The sequence below is a fragment of the Hemitrygon akajei genome, chromosome 19, assembly GCF_048418815.1.
Source record: "Hemitrygon akajei chromosome 19, sHemAka1.3, whole genome shotgun sequence".
In the NCBI taxonomy this organism is placed as follows: domain Eukaryota; kingdom Metazoa; phylum Chordata; class Chondrichthyes; order Myliobatiformes; family Dasyatidae; genus Hemitrygon; species Hemitrygon akajei.
This window is the reverse complement of record NC_133142.1, coordinates 9,695,085-9,719,450: the sequence shown is the minus strand read 5'-3', so window position 1 is coordinate 9,719,450 and position 24,366 is coordinate 9,695,085. Positions and strand designations below refer to the sequence as shown.

At 42.5% G+C, this 24,366-nt stretch overlaps 1 protein-coding gene across 3 annotated transcripts in view; it reads left to right on the top strand.

Annotated features, from left to right (window-relative positions):
- Nucleotides 1-24,366, top strand: part of hemk1 (HemK methyltransferase family member 1) — a 163,869-nt gene that overhangs the window by 127,977 nt on the left and 11,526 nt on the right. For all 3 annotated transcript variants that reach the window (XM_073072056.1, XM_073072055.1, XM_073072057.1), the window contains exon 9: nt 2,367-2,462. In XM_073072056.1, the coding sequence (XP_072928157.1) occupies nt 2,367-2,462 (96 nt within the window). The remainder of the gene's footprint in view (nt 1-2,366; nt 2,463-24,366) is intronic.

Below are 24,366 nucleotides of genomic sequence, written 5' to 3'. Positions count from 1 at the left end.
AACTCATGGTGTAAAAAGAGCTTAACTATCTGGAAACAGATGACACTGTTTCATTTAGGCGCTATGCCAAACTTAATTCAAGCAGTCTTGACAATTAAACTTAGCAGTGGTTTGAGAAAACAAGACCTAGGGAATTCAGTTTGTTTTCTTAAAGTACAACAGACAGGATGCTAAGCAAAAACAGATGACTTTTCAAGATGTTGTTATGTAGTCAGAACTTTTGGCTTCTGAGCATAGAGTAGTCAACCAAAGAATGGCGGAAGGTTGTTGTTTCCCAGGGTTACAGCGCTTAAATCCAGATAGTTTTGGGTGCTGTACCCCAATGCAAACTTACAAAAGAGTCATTCTGGCAGCCAAGGCATCAGACAGCAGTGAAAGCGAAGGAGGGAAACAGTATGAGGGCCATTTACCGAAGAGGAATGGAAGAGGCAGGTCAAGGGAAAACACTACCAGAATTTCAGATTCATGAATTTATTTATCATGTGTATATGGGAAACATACATTGAAATGCATCAACAATGGTTCTATTTAATATCAGTGCATGTATACAGTACAACTCAAAATCTTTATAATGCACAGACATCCACAAAGTGGAGGGAAAAATAATCCCCAAAGAAATGACAGAAAAACGTTAGAACCCCGTCTCCCCTGCCACGCACAAGCAGTAGCAAAAGCATCAGCCTTTCCTCCTTCCCCTCCGCCCTTGCTTCAGTAAAAACATCAGCCCCTCATCTCCCACCATGCGAGCAATAGCAAGCCCCCAGAGTCCATCAAAAACTACTGTCCATCCCAACACTTCAACATCCCAACAGGCATTAGCGAGAGAGAGGGAGAGAGATCGTGCCTGCCACCCTGAGAGGGGAGGCCAACAGCTCACTGTTTCGATGTTACAACCTGCCATGTCGCTTATTCGAGTTCCCCCGGCTCAGAGCCAACAGATTCTCACTCACCATTGGAGGAGAGAGAGAGAGAGAGAGGGCGAGAGATCGCTCGAGTGCAGAGGCCTCTGACAGCTGCGCCTGCTGTCGATGTTTCAATTTCCCGCAACGCTGCAGTCGGCGACATCAGCGAGGAAACGGGTCGTCTCCAGGGCCGCACCCCAAAGACGCACACCTTGCAAGCTGCTCCTGGAGATACCAAAGTGCAGGCTGCTCGGCGAATTCCAGTGCCAACGTACCATGCCCACAACGTTCAGCAAAAGTTCAAAGTAAATTTTTCATCAAAATACATACTGTATATGTCACCCCATACTACCCCGAGATTCATTTTCTTGCAGACGTTCACAGTAGAACAGAGAATCAACAAAAAAACTACACACTAGCAAAGTCTGACAAACAACCAACATGCGAAAGAAGGCAAACTGTGCAGCAAAACAAAACAAGCTCCTTTTCCTGATGAAGGGTCTCGGCCTGAAACATCGACTGTTTACTCTTTCCCATAGATGCCGCCTGGCCTGTTGAATTCATCCAGCGTTTGTGTGTGATTCCTTGGATTTGCAGCATCTGCAGATTTTCTTGAGTTTGTGAAGCACCTTTTCCCCCCTCCTAGCCACCCACCCACGACCTCTAACCCCAGGACAGGCCGCCACTGGGCCTCCAGGCTCCACTGGACTCACGACTCACAAAGTCTACTTCATCATAGTACTACCTCACTATTTTTTTCACTGCTTTAATATATTTCTTATTGCCACTTAAAGTAATTATTTGATGCTTTGTCACTGCCACAAAACAACAGATTTCACAGCATACAGTATGGCAGAGATTATAAACCTGGCTCTGATTGTAATAATGATACTATGTACATTTCTGTTATAGGGAAGATGTGGTTAAACAGGAAAGAGTGCAGAAAAGATTTACAAGTGCATCACCCGAACTAGAGGGCCTGAGTCATAGGGAAAGGTTGGCCAAGCTAAGTCTTTATTCCGTAGAACATAGGAGAATAAGAGGCAACCTTATAGAAGTGTATAAAATTATGAGAGGCATAAATAAGGTGGATGGTCTTTTCCCAAGGAGGGGAAGCCCACAGCAGAGGCATAGGGGTTCCCAGCCTGAAGTCCACCGTTAATGGTAAGGCATAGAAAGTTTGGGAACCCCTGGGGGGGAGAGGGAAAAGATTTAAGAGGGACCTGAGGGGCAAGGGGTGGTGTACCTGTAGAACGAGCTACCAGAGAAAATGGGTGAGGCAGGGACAATAGTGTCATTTAAGAGGCGCTTGAACAGGTACGTGGGGTGAAGGGATTTGGGTCTAATGCAGGAAATTGGGACCAGCTAGGTGGATGTGATGGTTAGTCAGCATGGCCTCGCTGGGCCAAAGGGCCTGTATCCATACTGTATTGCTCTCGGACTAAATGATTCTTAATTCCCCAGGTATGAAGACCATGATGCACTGGACGGAGGAGTGGATGGAATGAAGATCATCAAACCTATTCTTCTCCTTGCATCTAAAGTTCTGAAAGAATATGGGTAAGTGTTGCTTATAACACTTTTACAAGCCGACATTAATATTTTGTCCCAAGACTACTATTTTTCTTAAATTATTTATTAGTGGAACAGGCAAGTATAAGCACGTCACGTGCAGGTCTGTTAGTCCAACAGGACCTTGCACTCCCGTGACAGAACAGGAGAAACATCCTCCAAGTTCCTCTCCACACCATTCAGAAATAGACGTACGTCCAGGATTTTCGTTGAGAAACAAGAGGGAGGGTAATTTCTTTCCAGGTCTGAGTACCGTGTGACTTGAAAATGAAAGTCCTACTGCAGAGGATTAAGGAAATGTTGTTAATTTCACATTCTTACTCAATCTGTTACTTTAGGAAGAATAAATATCAGGGACTTGACACAGGTGTACAAGATGATAAGAGGCATTGGCAGCATGGACGGCCAGCAGCTCTTTATTCATTTTATTTTATTTAAAGATACGAACTTCCGGCTCATTGAGCCATGTTGCCATCAACCCCAATCTAATCACGGGACAATTTACAGTGACCAATTAACCTATCCTGGACTGTGGGAGGAAAGTGAAGCACCTGGAGAAAACCCATACATTTCATGGGGAAGACGTACAGAGGACGTCATGATTGAACTCTGAACTATGACTGCAATAGTGTCGCACTAACCACTACTCTACCGTGGCCCGGGAAAAAAATGGCTAAGATGAGAGGCCTAATTTTCAGGTGATTGGAGTAAAGTATACGGGGGATGTCAGTGGTAGGTTTTCTACACAGAGACTGGTGGGTGCATGGAACACGCTGCTGGGGCTCTTGCTAGAGGAAGATACTTGAGCGACATTTATAAAGCTCTTCAGTGGGCACGGATGATATAAAAATGCAGGGCTATGTAGGAGGGAAGAGTTAGATTGATCTTTGAGTAGGTTAAAAGGTCAGCACAACATTCTGGGCTGAAGGGCCTGTACTGTGCTGTAACATTCTATGTTCTATAATGGTGGTTGTCCATCATATCCAACGATGACGGGAAATCTGTGCAGGAGATTTTTTAAAGTGGAAAAGCCGTTGCACTGGGGCAGTTCCACTCTCTCGACCTCAGAAGTCTGGGTCCAGTGGTACGAACAATCGTCACAAACTGGGATCTTCCTTGGTCGTAGTGGATGACCGTGCCATCTCCTGTGCTTTGTCATGCCCTTTGCTCTCCACAGAGCGCTGCAGTACTGCCTCCCTAACCACCGGATCTCATTAATCCCATCTGCCCAGTCTGCTGAAGCTGACTTTGCATGCTAGGACAGGAATGTCTCTATTTCTCCAGGGTATGAGGCCCTCAGCTGGTTCAGCCTGCCTGCCAAGGCAGTGTCCTGGGGTGCAAACAGCTACTGGAGCCACAGCTGAGAGCTGAGTGTCCGATGGGGACCAAGGAAGAGTGAGCTACCCCAGAATGAACACTACATGCCCCTACCCTTCCCTGGACACCCCATACACCCCTGTTCTGTAGAAGTACTAGTTAAATCCTTCAGCTTATTCTATGATCTATAATATGCCAATTGATTTAAGTACCCCTGAATATCTATGAATAGTGTAAATGGTTCTTAATGGTCAGCATAGACTCATTGAGTAATACATCATGGAAACAGACCATTCGGCCCAACTCAGCAATACTGACCAAGATATCCATCTAAGCTAACCCTATTTCCCTATATTTGGTCCATATCCTTCTAACCTTTTTTGTATCCATGTTCCTATCCAAATATCTTTTAGATGTTATTATTGTACTAACTTCAACCACATCCTCTGGCAGTTGGTTCCATATACGCGTCACCCAATGCATGAAGAAGCTGCCCCTCAAATCCTAAAACAGGCTGACTAAATCAGCTCACAGTACTCCGAGTGTTTCTGCACCAACATCTCGACAAGGTGGACTGAAAGGCCTGTCTCGAAATGTACTATGTGACTCTGGAGCATTCAGAAATATGTAAAGATTGCAGATGAGCAGGTAAAAGTCAGAGTCAGTCAAATTGCAGAGGACCAGATAATCCTGATAATCAGACAGATAGTCTGTGTAAGATGATCTTCCCTCTTTTCCATTGTTGGGCTTTTTTTGTAGTGACAGCCGTCAGCTTCACAAATAGATAATTATTATTGCAAAGTCAGTCAGGTTTATTATCAAATTACTTACATGTCACCATGTACATTCCACCTTGAGATTCACTTCCTTGCATGCATTTACAGGAAAATAAAAAACACAATAAAATTCATATATAAGTATACATAAATAAAGACTGACAAACAATGTGCAGGAGACAAATAGGTGCAAATAAAAAATAAAACTGAGAACGTAAGTTGGAAAGACTCCTTAGAAGTGAGTCTGTAAGCTCAGAGTTGTGGTGAGTGAAGTTATCCACGCTGGTTCAGGAGCCTGATGATTGTAGGGTAGTATGAACATGGTGATGTGTGACCTAAGGCTCTTGTACCTTGAAAGTGAGTCCAGTTCAGTGGGAACAGTACTGTGATGGGACTCTTCATCTCATGTTCTTGATATTATTTACAGGTTTCCCCCACTAGTCGAAGGTAGAGCATCCCTATGAAACCGTTTGTAAGCCCAAATGTCGTAAAGCGAAGAAGCAATTACCATTAATTTATATGGGAAAAATTTTTGAGCGTTCCCAGACCCAAAAAATAACCTACCAAATCATACCAAATAGCACATAAAATGTAAAATAACATGAACATAGAGCAAAAGCAAGAATGATATGATAAATATACAGCCTATATAAAGTAGAAATACTGTATTTACAGTGTAGTTTCACTTATCAAAATCGGGAAGACAGCCAGCCAAAATCGATTTGGAGAAAAAAAATTGGCACGTACACACCTACATACGTACACGCATACGCACCTACGTACGTACACGCATACGCACGTACTTGCATGCACACACAACTGCCCGCAGAAGGCTTCACGGTCACGGTAGTCTTTTCAGGGTAAACACGCGTATAAAGTGGGCGTCTTTTTCTTCATAAAAGCGAAAATCCTCTTTGGTTAGCGAAATCAGGTACTAATGTAGGTCTTTCATGACAGCGAGTTGTCGTAAAGCGAACATTCGAAAAACGGGGGTCACCTGTATTTATGATGATGATTATTATTATTTCATTTTTTGCTCTTTCTTTTTGTATTTGCACAGCTTTTTTTTTGCACATTGGTTATTGTCCGCCCTGATGGGTTCAGTCTTTCATTGATTCCTTTCTTTCTTTTTCAATCTTTTTATTAAGTTCCCAATAAACAATATTAATACTAATACATAGAGATCAGGAGTACATTAATAATGGTTAACATGTAGAAACACATATTCCAAGTAACAAATGGAGTCTAACCTCCCAATCTCTTAATAATTAACCACGAAAAAGATAATTATAATAAAAGAGAAAAAGAGAAAAAAAACTAAAACAACCTTCCATTGTGTCTCTTATATTTACTGTGATTGCTCACAAGAAAAGGAATCTCAGAGTTGTATATGATGACATATACGTAATATGATAATAAATTCACTAAAAACCTCCTGCCTGATGGTGATAGCAAGAAGGGAGCATGGCTTGGGCGCTGGAGGTTCTTGATGATGGATGTTGCTTTCCTATAGCAACGCTCCGTGTAGATGTACTCAATGGTGGGACTTTGCCTGTGATGGACTGGGCTTTATCCTGTAGAAAGTGTAGGTTGATTCACAGTTCAGTTAACTGCCCAAAGGAATGGTGGTCATTAAAAGTGTCATACTTCAGAATACACTTTCAAACCCAGCTAAGAATTGCAACTAATAATTGCTGTCTCTTTTAATTTTTTTTACCCAAAGGGTGACTGCCTGGGACCCGAGTGCCAGACATTGAATTCAGAAGTCAGGAAATTATGTTGCAGCTTTATAGAACAAGTTAGACCACATCTTGAGTATTGTATTCGGTTCTGGTTCTCCCACCCTCCATAGGAAGGATGTCAAGGCTTTGGAGAGGGTGCAGCGGAGATTTGCCAGGATGCTTCCAGGATTGGAGGGCTTGTGCTATAAGGAGAGGTTGGATAACGTGGGTTGTTTTCTCTGGAGCGGCAGAAACTAAGCAAAGATGTGATAGAGGTTTATAAGATTATGAAATGTGTAGATAAAGTATAGATAGTGCCTTGTAAAAGTATTCAGCCCCCAATCACTTGTTCACATAAATAAACATTACAACCAGGGATTTTGATCAATTCAACTGAAAATATTATTTGTGAATCACATGCTCCTTTTTTCATAGCAGAGCCCAAAAAACAGGGAGAATTGAAAAGCATGACTAACTAAAAATTCAAAAACTGAAATGTCAGCAGTTCAAAAGTATTCATCCCCCTTTGCTCAGTACTTAGTTGAACCACTTCTTGCATCTAATACAGCCAGTAGTCTTTTTGAATAAGGTTCTGTTAGCTTTGCACAACATGATGGAGCAAGATTTCTTGTAAAATTGCTCAACCTGGGGAGCAATTTAGTTAGGGAGCGGCAGTGAACAGCAATCTTGGTCTTGCTGGAGACATACAATTGGGTTAAGGTCAGGACTCTGACTGAGCACTCAAGAGCATCAATTTTCTCCCTTTGAGACCACTGCATGGTCGCTCTGGCAGTATGCTTTGGGTCGTTGTCCTGCTGTAGACGAGCTTCCTCCCAGCTTAATCTTTCTGGTAGGGGCTGTCAGGTTTTTATCCAGGCTTGCTCTGTATTTAGAGCATTCATCTTCCCATTAATCCTGACCACGCTGCTGAAAAGCATCTCCATAGCATAGTGCTGTCTCCACCGTACTTTGTGGAAGGGATGGTGTTACCTGGCTGATGCGCCCAATTAGATTTACACCACACCTATCACTTACTGTTGAGGCCAAAAAGTTCCACTTTAGTCTCATCCGACCACAAGAACATCTTCTACCTCTTTACAAAATCTTATAAGTGATGCTTTGCAACGTCTTTGCGACCAAGGATATGATTTTTTTTTTGGCCAGGGCTCCTTCCTTGCCACTTTTCTAGAAATACACTTTTTGCACAAGGCCTTAGAGATTGTGGAGCCATGAACTTCATCTCTAGTTGTAGCCACTGACTCCTGCATCTCACAAGTGCCATTCTTCACCGGAGACTGAGTTTAGAGCGATGGTCCGACCTCAGCAGCGTGACTGTGCTTTCATATTTTTTCCACGTTTTCTTGATTGGATTGCACTGAGCTCTGAGGTATGTTCAATGCCTTTGAGATGGTCTTGTACCCTTCCCCAGATTTGTGCTTCTTCATTATCATTTCCCTGACTTGTTTTGAATGCTCGTGTCTTCATTTTGATTTAGTCTGATGAAAATCTATTGGACTATTGGGCTTTACGGAGAGAGTGGGTATTTATTCAGGTGATCCTCCAGTATTCTACATCAACAAATTGGATGAGTTGGAAAGGTAATACACAGTATTGCACCTATGGAAAGTTAGCGTAGTAATTACGGAGGGGACGGGTACTTTTTCAGCCTCACAATGTTGGTTTTAATTTTTGGTAAACTGCTAACAGGTTTTGGAATTTCTCTTTTGATTCGACGCAGTGTTTTGTAGTTAACTCAAAAAAATCCTACTTAAATATATTTTAAATTTAGAAAATGAGACAGTAAAATGTGGAACTAGTTGTGGGGGACTGAATGCTTTTACAAGGCACTCTATGTTTTTCCTAGGATGGAAATGTCTGACGCTAGTGGCCATATATTTAAGGTGAGAGGGACTAAGTTCAAATGAGATGTGCAGGACAAGTTTTTTACACAGAGGGCGGTCTGTGCCTGGAACGCACTGCCAGGAGTAGAGGCAAAGTGAAAGAAGATGGAAGCATTTAAGAGGCTCGTAGATGGATGCATGAATATGCAGAGAATGGAAATATACGGACATTGTGTAGGCAGAAGTACTTGTTTAGTTGGGCATTTGAATGCTAACTTAATTAATTTGGCACAACGTTCTGGGCTGCAATGCCTGTTCCTGTACCGGTCTATGTTCAGTTCTTACAGACTCGTATTGTGAGGCAGCACTCTGACAGCAGTGGGATTGAGTTTCTGAGGGTGGTCATTTATGTCTACCTCCACTGGGTGGTGCTGGAGACACCAGCAGGCTGAGGGTTCAGAGTTACACACCCAAGAAAATCATAGAGACGCAAGGCACCGCTGATGCCGGTATCTCGAGAAACACACGATCTGCCAGACAAACTGAGCAGGTTGAGCAGCATCTGTGGGAGGAAAGGAATTGTTGACATTTCTTGTCAAAACCATGCCCTGGGATTGTGAACCCTGATACCAGGTTTCGAGCTGAAACATCGACAATTCCTTCCTCCCCACCCCCCTCCCTCCCACAGATGCTGCTCAGCCTGCTGAATTCCTCCAACATATTGTGTGCTGCAATAAATCTTTGGTCTTTGTCAGGGAAAAGTGATGAAACCTGGAGATTAAGAAGTAAAATAAGAAGATAGCTAAAGCTGTAGTTCCATGAGCACTGGGTAACATTTATCAAGGCCAGCAACAATGAAAATCATAAAAACACCGTGGAGATGCTGGAAATCTGAAAGAAAAACAGACAGTGCCAGAAGAACTCAACAGGTCAGGCAGCATCTGTGGAGAAAGTGTTCAAGGGTTGAATAGGAGAAAGATATAGGTTATGGCCATGGGGATGGGTTGTTAATGGGGCTGCAGGGGGGCAGTGTGATGGGAGGGTTATGGGGGGGTCAAAGAGGTAGGATGGGTTGTAGATGGCTGGTCAAGATGTGTTAACAGGAGAGGTTAAAAAAAAGTCTATCACGGGTAGATGGTTTACAGCAAAAATGGCCATTTCTGATATGGACTGAGAAGATGATTTATCAGAACATAGAACAGTAAAGCACACTCCTGCCCATCCACTCAGACTAACCCTGCTATCCTACCTAGCCCTCCATTTTTATATCATCCATTTGCCTATCTAAGAGTCTCTTAAGCATTCCTAATGTAGCTGCCTCTCCTACCACCCCCTTAGGTACATTATATGCATTTACCATTCTGTATGTAAAACCTACATCTGACATCCTTTCCTCCAATAACTTTAAAATGATGCCCTCCCATATTAGCCATTGTTCCCCTGGGAAAATGGCAATAGCTGCCCACTCTATCTATGCCTCTTATACATTGCCACCAAGTCACCTCTTACCCTCCTTTGCTCCAAGGAGAGAGTTCCTGATTCGCTCAACCTGTCTTCATAAAACATGCTCTCTAATCCAGGCAGCTTCCTGGTAAATCTCTGCCCCTCTCTGAAGCTTTCATATTCTTCCTATAATGCGAACAGCACTGAATACAATACTTCAAGTGTCATCTTAACTAGATTCTTGTAGAGCAGCAACCTTACCTCACAGCTCTTGAACTCAACCTGGACTAATGAAGACACTGCACACCTTCATAACCACTCTATATATTTGCATAGCAAACACGAGGAAATCTGCAGATGCTGGAAATCCCCCCCCCCCCCTTTCTTTCTCCCAAGGCCTCCCGTCCCATGATCCTTTCCCTTCTCCAGCTCTGTATCACTTTCGCCAATCACCTTTCCAGCTCTTAACTTCATCCCACCCCCTCCGGTCTTCTCCTATCATTTTGCATTTCCCCCTCCCCCCACTACTTTCAAATCTCTTACTATCTTTCCTTTCAGTCAGTCCTGACGAAGGGTCTCAGCCCAAAACGTCGACAGTGCTTCTCCTTATAGATGCTGCCTGGCCTGCTGTGTTCCACCAGCATTTTGTGTGTGTTGTTTATATATTTGCATGGCAGCTTTGAGGGATCTATAGACTTGGACCTTAAAATGCCTCTGTGCCTCCACACTGTGAAGAATCCTGCCATTAACTCTGTACTCTGCCTTTACGTTTGACCTTCCAAAGTGAATTACATCACTCATTTCCGGATCTAACTCCATCTGCCACTTTTCAGCCCAGCTTTACATCCAGTCAATGTCCCATCGTAACCTTCTACACTATCCACAACACTATCTTTGTATCATGGGCAAATTACAGACCCAGAAGTTGGAGAATTTGGTGTGAGTGGGGACGGGTGTACAGATATGGAATATAAGGTGCTATTTCTCATGTTTCTGCATCCTAGCCCCACTCTGACCCATCTGTTTGTGGTCTCCTATAACAGAACAGCATCTCACCTTCCATCTTCCTTCACCTCCACTAATATTATGTTTTTGGGCTGTTTGTCAGAGTTGTCTCTTGGTCTATATATCCCTTAATCAACATCACTAAAACGTTTAACTGTTCTCTATCGTGTTATTTTGCATCATGTGGTGTTCAAAATGGCCGACAGATCTCCGACGTCACAAGTGTGAATATACCACAATTCATTGGCTATAAAGCATTTTGAAACATCATAAAACGATAGATAATGCTGCAGAAATTCAAGTCTTAAGTCGCCTTCTGATTTCTGTTCACTTTATTTATGTTGTACTAGCCAGGGGCTGGTATAGCGTACGTGAACAGGCACCTGGGATTCTGTAAGAAAGATTTAAAAATGCTAGAAGTTTTCAATGTCAGAATCAGGTTTGTTATCACTGAAGTATGATGTGGAACTAGCTGTTCTGTGGCAGCAGTACATAAAATCTACACGCAGTGGCCCACTTTATTAGACTCATCTGCTCGTTAATGTAAATGTCCAATCAGACAACCCATGGCAACAACACAACTCATAAAAGCATGCAGACATGCTCAAGAGGTTTAGTTGTTGTTGAGACCAAACAGCAGAATGGGAAGGAATGTGATCAAAGTGACTTTGGCCAGACGGCTGTATCTCAGACACTGCAAATCTCCTGGGATTTTCAAGTACGCCAGTCTCTAAAGAGTTTACAGAGAATGGTGCGGGAAAAAAACAGAACGAACATCCAGTGAGCAGCCATTCTGTGGGCGAAAGTGCTTTGTTGATGAGAGAGGTCGGAGGAGGAGGGCCGGACTGGTTCAAGCTGCCAGAAAGGCGACAGTAACTCAGATAATCACACGTTACAACAGTGGTGGACAGGCGAGCATCTATGAACGCACAGCACACTGAACCTGGACGTGGATGAGCTCCAACAGCAGGACAGACACTCAGAGGGTGACTTTATGAGTTCCTCCTGCATCTAATAAACTGTCCACTGAGTGCATAAATTACAGAAGTAAATAGTGCAAAGAGAGCAATAACGAGGGGAGTTCATGGGTACTTGGACTGTTCAGAAGTCTGATGGTGAAGGGGAAGAGGCTGTTCCTAAATGATTGAGTTAGTGTATCAGACTACATCTGTAAAATGTTGAAAGTTCAGGAACAGCCCTACATTAAAATAATTTTTTACCATCTCCTGCATGTGAATAGTATGCAGATTATTTTTGTTTCTCCTCTATGCTGTTAATACCTAACTCTAATTTGACTTGGAATAGTGGAAGCTTTGGATGTAATTCAGTAGTGAATAATAACCCTGCTTTTGGATTCATTGCCTCTTCTCTCAGTTGAGGGATTCTCTTTTGGCTGTATCTCTGTCTATCCAGTATAGCCAATTTGTCTTTTTTCCCAGAATTGCGTCTTAATACCAGAGAGACACAGCAGGTCAGACTGCTGTATTGAGAGGAATAGAAACAAGATATTTCCGCAGAGAGTCTTCATCTGGACTGACTGGAAAAGATGTTTCCAGTATATGCGGAATCTTTCGTGTTTATAGTGCCAGAGGGCATACATTTAATGTGAGAGAGGACAAGCTAAAGGACATGTACAGCTCAGATTTATTACATAAATACTGGTGTGGCTGGAATGCGCTGCCTGGGGCAGTGGAGGCGAACACATTAGGGGTGTTCAGAGCCTCTTAGACAGGCACATGAACATGCAAGAAATTAAAGGGTAGGAGAGACTTGCACAGACTGCCAATCCCAATGACTGGGGGTGGGTGGTTACCAGCCATTAGGATTCCCACCCATGCAGAACCTGGGGACCTGTGGATGGTCAACATGGATATTTCTGGATGAACTTTGAACTTAGAACATTACATTACAGGCCACTCGGCCCACAGTGTTGTGCTGATCTTTTAACTTGCTCTGATTTGAATCTAACCCTTCCTATCAACATAAGCCATAATTTTTCTATCATCCATGTGCCTATCTAAAGAGCTCCCAAATCCCCCTAATGTTTCTGCCTCAACCACCAAAATGGCTATTTCATGCAGAAATATCCCCTAGCCCATCAGTTATAAAATCATGGTAAAGTGCATCACAGAAACAGGCCATTCAGCCCATCTAGTCTGTGCCAGACTATTCAAACCACCTAGTCCCATCAACCAGCACCCAGATCATAGCTATCTGTGTACCTATCCAAATTTCTCTTAAACATTGAAATTAAACTCTCATGCAGCACTGGCACTGGCAGCTCGTTCCACGCTCTCGTGACCCTCGTGTTCCCCTTAAACTTTTCACCTTTCACCCCTAACCCAAACCTCTAGTTGTAGTTCCACCCAACCTCAGTGGGAAAAGCCTTATCTATACCCCTCATAATCTTGTATACCTCTATCAAATCTCCTCTCAATTTTCTGTGTTCCAAGGAATAAAGTCCTAACCTATTCAATCTTTCCTAATAACTCCGGTCCTCCAGTCCCAGCAACATCCTTTTAAATTTTCTCTGTACTCTTTCAGCCTTATTTACATCTTTCCTGTAAGTAGATGACCAAAACTGCACACAATACTCCAAATTAAGCCCCACCAATGTCTTATACAACTTCATCAAACCATCCCATTCCTTGTATTCAGTACTTTGATTTATGAAGGCCCATGTGCCAAAAGCTTTCTTTCAGACCCTATCAACCTGTGCCACTACTTTCAATAAATTTTGGACCTTTATTCCCAGATCCAGTTGTTCTAAGTGCCCTACCATTCACTGTGTAAGACCTACCCTGGAAAGTCCTACCGAAGTGTAACATCTCACACTTGTCTGTTTTAAATTCCATCTGCCATTCCTCAGCCCATTTTCCAGCTAGTCCAGATCCCACTGCAAGCTCTGATATACTTTCTCGCTGTCCGCGACGTCCCCAATCATCCACAAATTTGCTGATCCAGTTTACCATATTATCATCCAGATCATTGATATAGATGACAAACAGCAACGGACCCAGACCAATCACTGCGGCAGTCCACTAGTCACAGGCCTCCAGAGAGACAGCCTTCTACTATGACCCTCCGGCTTCTCCTGCGATGCCAATGTCTAAACCAATTTACTACCTCAACTTGAATGTCAAGCTCCCATGTGGGATCTTGTCAAATGCCTTGCTAAAGTCCATGTAGACAACATCCACTATCTTGCCTTCATCAATTTTCCTAGTAACTTCCTTGAAAAACTCTAGATGATTAGTTAGACATGACCTACCATGCATAAAACCTTGCTGACTATCCTTTATGAGTCCGTCTATCAAAATACACACATATCCTGTCCCTTAGAATACCTCCCAACAAGTTTACCTCTACTAATGTCAGGCTCACAAGCCGATAATTCCCTGGTTGTGGGATACGTCAGATTTTACACAATTGGAGCATAGAAGTGATACTAAGATCAGTTTATTTTTATTGGAAAATTTGCATGCACTTCCACAGTTGGGTTTTCCCCAGATGAGGGACACAAGATAAAAAAGGTCAGCGCACAAGTGCGATCGCATAATTTCAGTCGATGCTATTTCATAGTGGGTTGCTATGGAACTCATGAAAAAAATGTGGTACCTTGAATTACCAAGGAGCCCCACCATACAGGCCTGCTTTCTTCTCACTGGTGCCATCTGGAAGAAAGCACAGGAGCCTTGAGTAGCACACCATCAGGTTCAGGAACAGTTATTACCCCTCGACCTTCAGGCTCCTGAAGCAATGTGGATAACTTCACTCATTTCAACACTGAATTGATTCCACAACCTATGGACTCACTTTCAAGAACTCTACATTTCACGTTCTCAGTATTATATATGTATTTATTTTTTTATTATTTGTGTTTTATGGACCAGCACAGTTTGTCTTCTTTTTAATATTGGTTGCTTGCCAGTCTCTCCCTGTTTGTGTGGAGTTTTTCATTGATTCAAGTTCAAGTTTATCATTGTTCAACCATGTATACCACTAAACGAAACAACGTTCCTCCAGACCAAGGTGCACAACACAGTACATATAACTCACACACAACACAAAGTAATATTACCACAAATAAATTAACAAATAATAAAATATATTCCAGAAGATTGACATGTAGCATAAAGTGCTTTTATGACACAAGTTCAAAAGAAAGTGGTATAACACTACTGGGGCTTCATATGTTATGAGACGGTGGTAGCAACAAGGCATTCAGTAGTCTCATGGCCTGGGGGAAGAAGCTGTTTCCCATCCTTGCCCTAATGCTCCTGATGCTAGGAGATCAAAGAGATTGTGGGACGGATGGGAAGGATCCTTGACAAGGCTAAGGGACTTGCATATGCAGCATTCCTGGTAAATATCTCAAATGGAAGGAAGAGATGATCCTCGATCATTCTTTGTTCTACTGTGAATGCCTGCAAGAAAACATCTCAGGGTAGTATATTGTGGCATATATGTACTTCAGTAATACATTTACTTTCAACTTTCAGACAGACATATTTTATTGATTCCGAGGGAAACTGGGTTTCATTACAACTGCACCAACCAAGAATAGTGTAGAAATATAGCAATATAAAACCATAAATAATTATATAATAATAAGTAAAGAATGCCAAGTGGAAATTAGTCCAGGACCAGCCTATTGGCTCAGGGTGTCTGACACTCTTGAGGGAGGAGTTGTAAAGTTTGATGGCCATAGGCAGGAATGACTTCCTATGATGCTCAGTGTTGCATCTTGGTGGAATGAGTCTCTGGCTGAATGTACTCCTGTGCCTAACCAGTACATTATGGAGTGGATGGGAGACATTGTCCAAGATGGCATGCAACTTGGACAGCATCCTCTTTTCAGACACCACCGTCAGAGAGTCCAGTTCCACCCCCACAACATCACTGGCCTTACGAATGAGTTTGTTGATTCTGTTGGTGTCTGCTACCCTTTGAACATTTGACATTCCACTCTAGGTTCTTGATTAGCCAGGGCATCAAAGGGTATAGGGTGAGAGCAGAGGAGTGGGGATGACTGGAAGAATTGGATAAGCCAGTGATTGAATGGTGGAGAAGACTCGATGGGCCGAATGGCCTGTTTCTGCCCCTATTTTTATGGTCCCTTCCACTACCATCCCTGCCGTTGCACTGTAGATCTGGTTAATATAGTTTTACTGGCACATGGAAGAAACTCTTGTTTTTCACTGACACTACTTATTGGAAGATTGGTGTTTGATGGAAGGACGGAACATTTAGTACTCTGATTAAATAAATAAAAATCACCACCATTCCTACCCAACTGGGAATTCACACTCCTAATTCTCAACAACAATCACTTTTAACAGCCCATTTTTTACCAGGAAATCGGAATTGATGTTTCAAGTCAAGTGCCACTTCTGAATACTAATTATCATTAAATATTTATGTTAAAATGTTTGATATGGTGCAACATGTACTGGTCTTTAACATGCTGAATATCCAACTAATTAGGAATAATGATATTCTCAAAATAGCTGAAATGATGTGCAAACATTTCTCTTTTAGTTTTGAATCAGGATACATTGAATTCAGTCCAAGTGCCTTTGTTACATTAAGGACAACTTAACCAAAGAGAATTTCTCGAAAGATTTATGAGTCACCTCATAAATGGATGGTTCCATTAATGCTATCCTTTGGAGTGGGACACAAGGACATCACCGCAGACAAAGAAAGACAATTTAGAAGAGAATTCTTGTATAAAATGACCTGACCTAACTGTAGGTAAATCCAGCTATTTTAATAATTAATTATAATATGACACTCTTGAAGTGCTATTTACATTTGATAATTCTTAGCCAATGGTCACAATTTTGTAGATGTCCAACAACCTTGGCATGCATGCAAAGAGCCAAAGAGCCTTTTTTTGTGCTATAACAATTTACGTTGGTACACACATGACCCGTTGAACCCATTGCATGTACCTTGGTCAGAATCAGAATCAAGTTTATTATCACTGGCATATGTTGTAAAATTTGTTATCTGTGGCAACAGTACAGCACTACATATTTAAAAAATGTAAATTACAATTATATATATATATGAATTAACCTCCAAAAGGACCATAATCTTGTCATAATTTGATGGCTTTATGTTTTGGCTCTTGCTGGGATCACCCATGCCAAACAGGTCAATGGGTAGGAGGACAGACTAAGAGTGATGCACTGATTCTTTAGATACGGGGCTAACAACCCTGACTGGTCAAACAAAACTGATACAGAAACAGCGATGAAGATTCCTTCTATGTCTGTAGAAGCAATGATGATGGCCAAGCACAGACAGAGATGGAGGACATTCATTGCTGCCCTGAATGCCAGCAGGCCTAATAGGCAGTAAGCAGATAAGTAATATATAAGTTAAATAAGTAATGCAAAAAGAGAGCAAAAATAAAATAGTGAAGTAGTATTCATGGGTTCAAGATTCAAGATTCAAAAACTTTATTGTCTTTCTAACCGTACATCAGCTCTGCAGGGCAGAATGAGACAGCATTTCCCAGGAGCAGTGCAATCATAACATAACAAACGCAACACTAAATAATAAACATAAAATGGTCATTACATTTAGTAGTGTTAGCTGGGTGTACCTAATAAAGTGGCCACTGAGAGCATGTTCATGGTCTTCTGCTGCTGTAGACCATCTACTGTTGTAATATGTGTTTATTTGAGTTACTGTTGCTCACCTGTCAGCTTGAACCACTCTGGCCATTCTCTTCTGACCCCTCGTCTTGACTCTTGCACCCATAGAAATGCTGCTCATGGGATCTTTTTGGTTTTCACACCATTCTCTGTAAACTCTAGAAACTGTGATGCAACACAATCCCAGGCGATCTTCGGTTTCTTCTGAGAAACTCAAACCACCCTCTCTGGCACCATTCCACGGTCAGAGTTGCTTCGATCATATTTCTTCCCCATTCTGGTGTTTGGTCTGAACACCAACTGAACTTCTTAGATAGATAGATAGATAGATAGATAGATAGATAGATAGATAGATAGATAGATAGATAGATAGATAGATAGATAGATAGATAGATAGATAGATAGATAGATAGATAGATAGATACTTTATTCATCCCCATGGGGAAATTCAACTTTTTTCCAATGTCCCATACACTTGTTGTAGCAAAACTAATTACATACAATACTTAACTCAGTAAAAAATATGATATACATCTAAATCACTATCTCAAAAAGCATTAATAATAGCTTTTAAAAAGTTCTTAAGTCCTGGCGGTAGAATTGTAAAGCCTAATGGCATTGGGGAGTATTGACCTCTTCATCCTGTCTGACAATCTCTGCATGGTTTTATGCACTGAATTGCTGCCACGTGATTGGCTGATTAGATATTTGCAATAATGAGTGGATGTATAGGGCTACCTAATAAAGTGGGCACTGTATGTATTTCTCTTACATGGCACTGTTGCCACTCATGTGGTCTCCTGGGGTTATACACACTTCCGCTGATTAAGAGGATTTCCCACGGGACTCAAACCCTCAACATCCAGCAGTTGGAGGAGCTCTAGACTGCAGTCCTTCCCCACAGAGCCTTTACATTGACTGCACCAAGCCCTGCTGCGACCTGGAATGTGTCAGTCAGCAGAATTCCTCTGCGGACCTCTCAACGCATTGGCAGTGCAACAAGTTTCAGACAGATCAAAGAGCGTTCTTCCCTGAGTTGATGATCTTACAGCAGCAGTAGATGTCCGTCTCTGCGTGTGTCCCTGGGAACGACCTATAGATCAGAGAGTCCTCATCTAAGATCTGTCTAACTACGTAAAAGTTATGTTTCTGGAATGGTATTAAAAGGCCTGGCCAGAGCTCAAATCCCAACATAGCAACTGTGGAGTTTATATTCAATAAATCCAAATTCTAAGAAGCAAATAACTGTTATTGCTCACTGTTGAAGCTACCAGATTGCTGTAAAACCCAATTGGTTTAACATTATATTTATCATTTCCTGGTCTGGTGCAGGCCAGTAAATGATTAACAAAAGTGCACCTCGGTAGCGTAATGTTATTACAGCTCAGGACAGCTGAATTCTGAGTTCAGTTCTGATGCTGTCTGTAAGGAGTTTGTACGTTCTCCACATGAACACATGGGTTTCCTCCTACATTCCAAAGACATACTGGTTAGTAGGTTAATTGGTCATTGTATATTGTCCTGTAATTAGGCTGGGGTTAATTAGATGGGAGCTGGATGGTGCAATCCATTGGGCCAGAGGAGTCTGTTCCACATTGTATCTATACAGTGCCTATAAAAAGTATTCACCCCCCACCCCAGAAAGATTTCATGTTTTATTGGTTTACAACATTGAATCGCAGTGGATTTAAAGTGGCTTTTGTGACACTGATCAACAGAAAAAGACTCGTTCATGTCAAAGTGAAAACAGCTCTCTACAAATGTTGAACATAAATTGCATTGATTGCGTAAATATTCACCCCCTTCAAGTCAGTATTTGTTAGATGCACCTTTGCCCCCCAGGAATTACAGCCTTGAGTCTGTGTGGATAGCTCTCCATCATCTTTGCACACCTGGACACCACAATTTTTCGCCATTCTTCTTTACAAAACTGCTCAAGCTCTGTCAGATTGCATGGGGATTGTGAGTGAACAGCCCTTTTCAAGTCCAGCCACAAATGCTCAATTGGATTGAGGTCTGGACTTTAACTTGGCCACTCCAGGACATTAACTTGCTTGTTTTTAAGCCATTCTTATGTATTTTTGGCTTTATGCTCGGGGTCATTGTCTTGGTGGAAAATCAATCTTCTTCAAAATTGCAGTTCTCTTACAAACTGCATCAGGTTTTTCTCCATGATTTCCTTGTATTTTGCTGCATTCATTATACCCTGTACTTTCACAAACCTTCCAGGGCCTGCTGCATGATGTAGCCACCACCATGCTTCATGGTAGGAATGGTGCGTTTCTAGTGATGTGCGGTGTTTGGCCTACGCCAAACATAGTATTTAGTGTGATGGCCAAAAATCTAATTTTGGTTTTGTTAGACCATAGAATCTTCTTCCAGCTGACTTCAGTCCTCCACGTGCCTTCTGGCAAACTCTAGCCAAGTTCTCATGTGAGTTTTTTTCAATAGTTGCTTTCTCTTTGCCACTCTCTCATAAAGCTGTGACTGGTGAAGCACCCGGGCAACTGTTGTTGTATGTGCAGTCTCTCCTATCTCAGCCACTGAAGCTTGTAACTCCTCCAGAATTGTCATAGGTCTCTTGGTGGCCTCCCTCACTAGTCCCTTTCTTGCATGGTCACTCAGTTTTTGAGAATGGCCTGGTCTAGGCAGATTTACAGCTGTGCCATATTCTTTCCATTTCTTGGTGATTGACTTAACAGTATTCCAAGGAATATTCAATGACTTGGAAACTTTCTGTATCCATCTCCTGATCTGTGCTTTTCAATAACCTTTTCGCAGAGTTGTTTGGAGTGCTGTTTTGTCTTCATGATGCAGTTTTTGCCAGGATACTGACAAATACAGGTGTATTTTTACTACAATCAATTGAAACTCCTTGACTGCATATTGGTCTCTGAATACAGATCTCCATTTAACTAATTATGAGACTTCCAAAACCAGATAGCTGCACCAGTGGTGATTTGGTGTGTCATATTAAAGGAAGGACAAATACCCATGCATTGAATTATTTTGTGTATTATATTTGAAATTAATTTACATCACTTTGTAGAGATCTGTTTTCACTAGGATATGAAAGAGTCTTTTTCTGTTGATCAGTGTCAAAAAAGCCAAATTAATTCCATTGTGATTCAATGTTGTAAAACAATAAAACATGAAAACTTTCAAGGCAGGTAAATACTTTTTATAGGCGCTGTAACTTCCATAGTATCCAAGATATCTTAAGGGAACAGTGCCTCAAAAAGGTGACATCCACCATTAAGGACCCCTACTACCAAGAACATGCCCTCTTCTCATTGCTGCCATTGGGGAGGAGGTACAGGAACCCAAAGGCACACACACAACAATTCAGGAACAGCTTCTTCCCCTCTGCCATCCGATTTCTGAATGTACATTGAACCCATGAACATTTTATTTCCTTTTATTTGCACTACTTAACTATTTAAGTTAACTATATAATAACTATTTGATAGGTGTACGTGTATACTGTACACATTTTTTCTCTATTATTATGTACTTCGTTGTACTGCTGCCACAAAGTTAACAAATTTCACGACATATACCAGTGAAATTAAACCTGATTCTGATTTTGATGCTAATAACTGGTGCATCTTTGGACTTGTGAGGAAATCGGAGCACCCGACGAAGACCCACATTGTCACGGGGAGAATGTACACACCTCTCACAGATGATGCCAGAATTGAACTCTGAACACCGACACCTGAGCTGTATACTTGTTGCATTAAATGCTACGTTCCGTGGTGCCCCAGTGAATTAATATGTTCATTCATATGAGAAAGATATCGTAATAAAAAAACAGAATAAACTGGAAACACTCAGCGGATCAGAAATTTCTGTGGAAAAAGGAACAGAGTTAATGTTTCTACGTTTCAGATCCTAGACTTTGTGTCACTTCTGCATAGAACATACAAAACAGTACAAGCCCTTTGACCCACAATGTTGTACGAACCTTTTTAACCTACTCTAAGTTCAATCTAACCTTTCCCTCTCACAGGGACCTCCATTTTTCTTTCATCCATGTGCCTCTCTACAACTCTCTTAAATATTCATAATGTATCTGTCTCTACCATCACCCCAGGCTGTGCGCTTGTTCCACACACCCACCACTCTTTGTGTAAAACATTTAACCTGCAACATCTCCCCGCATACATTCCTCCCAACCATCTCTGCATCGTCCACAGTAGTTTTGAGTTGCACAAAATATTTTAGGTACTTGAGCCTCATTTAATCTAAATTGTTTTCTTTAACTGTGAAATTATGTCCTTTTCGGGACTTATTCTCATGCATGCATCCACCCACCCTCTTAAAGCTCTGGAAACTATCTGTGATCACTTCCTGGCACCGAACTCTAAACACGAGTGATTTATTACTTGTTAATGTAGTTGCTAAGGAGCCTTTCCTATTTCCAAACAGTGGGAAGATCAGTGCAACAAATTTATTACAACATAACAGATTTGGGAAAGTAAACTCAAATTAACCTATCTATGATATCGCACAGCAAAAGAAGGTTAAATGCACTGAATCTGTAACAGCTTTCTAATCACTTCTAGTCAACCAGTTCTCCAACCGTGCCATATTTCTGCACTGTCTCTTGATCATCTGATGCCCTTGGTATCTATCATCTCCATCTTGAATCTCCTCAGCGACTGAGTCCCAAAAGAAGTTGACTGCCCTTTTGTGAAGAATTTTCTCTCATTCATGGTCCCATATGAACAGAACAGGCCCGTCAGCACACAGTGTCTGTGTGGAGCATGATACCAAATTGTTGGCGCGTGGCTAACAACGGCTAAGGCGTGGGTCTAGTGATCTGAAGGTCGCTAGTTCGAGCCTCAGCTGAGGCAGTGTGTTGTGTCCTTGAGCAAGGCACTTAACTGCAGATTGCTCTGCGATGACACCGATGCCAAGCTGTATCGGCCTTGGACAACATTGGTGGCATGGAGAGGGGAGACTTGCAGCATGGGCAACTGCCAGACTTCCATACAACTTTGCCCAGGCCTCAGTCATCATCGAAATCGATGGACAGCCAAAGAAGAAGATACCAAATTAAGCTAATCCCCTCTGCCACCCATGATCCATATCACTCCATTCACTGCCTCTTAAACAGTACTGTCACTCATTCTGGGCACCCATCACTCTTTGTGTAAAGGAACACACACAAAATGCTGGTGGAACGCAGCAGGCCAGACAGCATCTATAGGGAGAAGCACTGTCGACGTTTCAGGCCGAGACCCTTTGTCAGGACTAACTGAAAGGAAAGATAGTAAGAGATTTGAAAGTAGGAGGGGAAGGGGGAAATGCAAAATGATAGAAGACCGGAGGGGGTGGGGTGAAGCTGAGAGCCGGAAAGGTGATTGGCAAGAGGGATACAGAGCTGGAGAAGGAAAAGGATCATGGGACGGGAGGCCTAGGAAGAAAGAAAAGAGGAGGGGAGCACCAGAGGGAGATGGAGAACAGGCAGTGAGAGAAAAAAAGGGGAGGGGGACTAAATATATCAGGGATGGGGTAAGAAGGGGAGGAGGGGCATTAACAGAAGTTAGAGAAGTCAATGTTCATGCCATCAGGTTGGAGGCTACCCAGCCAGTATATAAGGTGTTGTCCTGCCATCAGGTTGACTTCTCTAACTTCAGTTAATGCCCCTCCTCTCCTTCTTACCCCATCCCTGGTATATTTAGTTTTTTCCCCCCTCTTTTTTTTCTCTCTTTCTGCCCATCACTCTGCCTGTTCTCCATCTCCCTCTGGTGCTCCCCTCCTCCTTTCTTTCTCCCTAGGCCTCCCGTCCCATGATCCTTTCCCTTCTCCAGCTCTGTATCCCTTTTGCCAATCAGCTTTCCGGCTCTCAGCTTCACCCCACCCCCTCCGGTCTTCTCCTATCATTTCACATTTTTCCCTCCCCCTCCTACTTTCAAATCTCTTACTATCTTTCCTTTCAGTTAGTCCCGACAAAGGGGCCTCGGCCCGAAACGTCGACAGTGCTTCTCCCTATAGATGCTGCCTGGCCTGCTGCGTTCCACCAGCATTTTGTGTGTGTTGCTTGAATTTCCAGCACCTGCAGATTTCCTCGTGTTCGTGTAAAGGAATGTTGTGTTGGTTGATTATAGTCACATGTACCAAGATACAGTGAAAAGCTTGTCTTGTAAACTATTCATACACAGTGCACTGAGCTAAGATAAAACAATAACGATGCAGGATGGAGTGTAACAGCTACAGAGAAAGTGCCGTGCAGGTAAACAATAAAATGCAAGATCATAACAAGGTCGAGAGTCTTATTGTACGAGAGGTCCTTTCTAGAATCTGATAACGGTGAGATAGAAGCTGTCCTGGAACCTGGTGGTCCGTGCTCTCAGGCTTCTGTATCTTCAGAACGCTGGGAGAGGGGAGAAGAGAGATGTCCAGGGTGGGTGGAGGTTTGGATTACGCTGGCTGCCTTATTCAGGTGGTGAAAATTACAGATGGAGTCCATCGAGGGGAGGCTGGTTCCTGTGAGGTGTCGAGCCTGCCCCACAATTCTCTGGAAAATTCTTGCGATCAAGGGCAGAACAGTTGCCACACAAAGCTGATGTGTATCCGGACAGACTGCGCTGTATGGTGCAGGTGTACCTATTAAAGTGGCCACTGAGTGTATACTTCTTATCATAACTTATAGTCTGTTTTTACCTATTGCACAGTACTGCTGCCAAAAGCAACAGATTTCACAATGTATGTCAGTGATAATAAGCACGATTCTGATCCACTCCCCCTGCATTGCTGAATTAATAAAACAAGTAAGCAGTTAGTTTCCTCGGTGGCATCCTGGGAAAAGGCTGTAGCCAACAGGATGAAATCATGAAAGCAAGCAGATCTGCGGTTGGAAACCATCCCTTGGCTTCTTGAATGGATGTTGAATGACTCATTAAGTTGGTAAATGTGGAGCTATCTGCGTGGTAAAGTAACCTCACTCTGGGATGAGTATTCGGGTGCGAAATGAGAAAAGCAGGCTGTAATTTTAGATGCACAAACCCATGTGACCATAAAACTTAGGAACAGAATTGGGCTATTCGGCCCATCATGTCTGCTCTGCCATTCCATCCTGGTGGTTTAATTATCCCTCTCAGTGCCATTCTCCT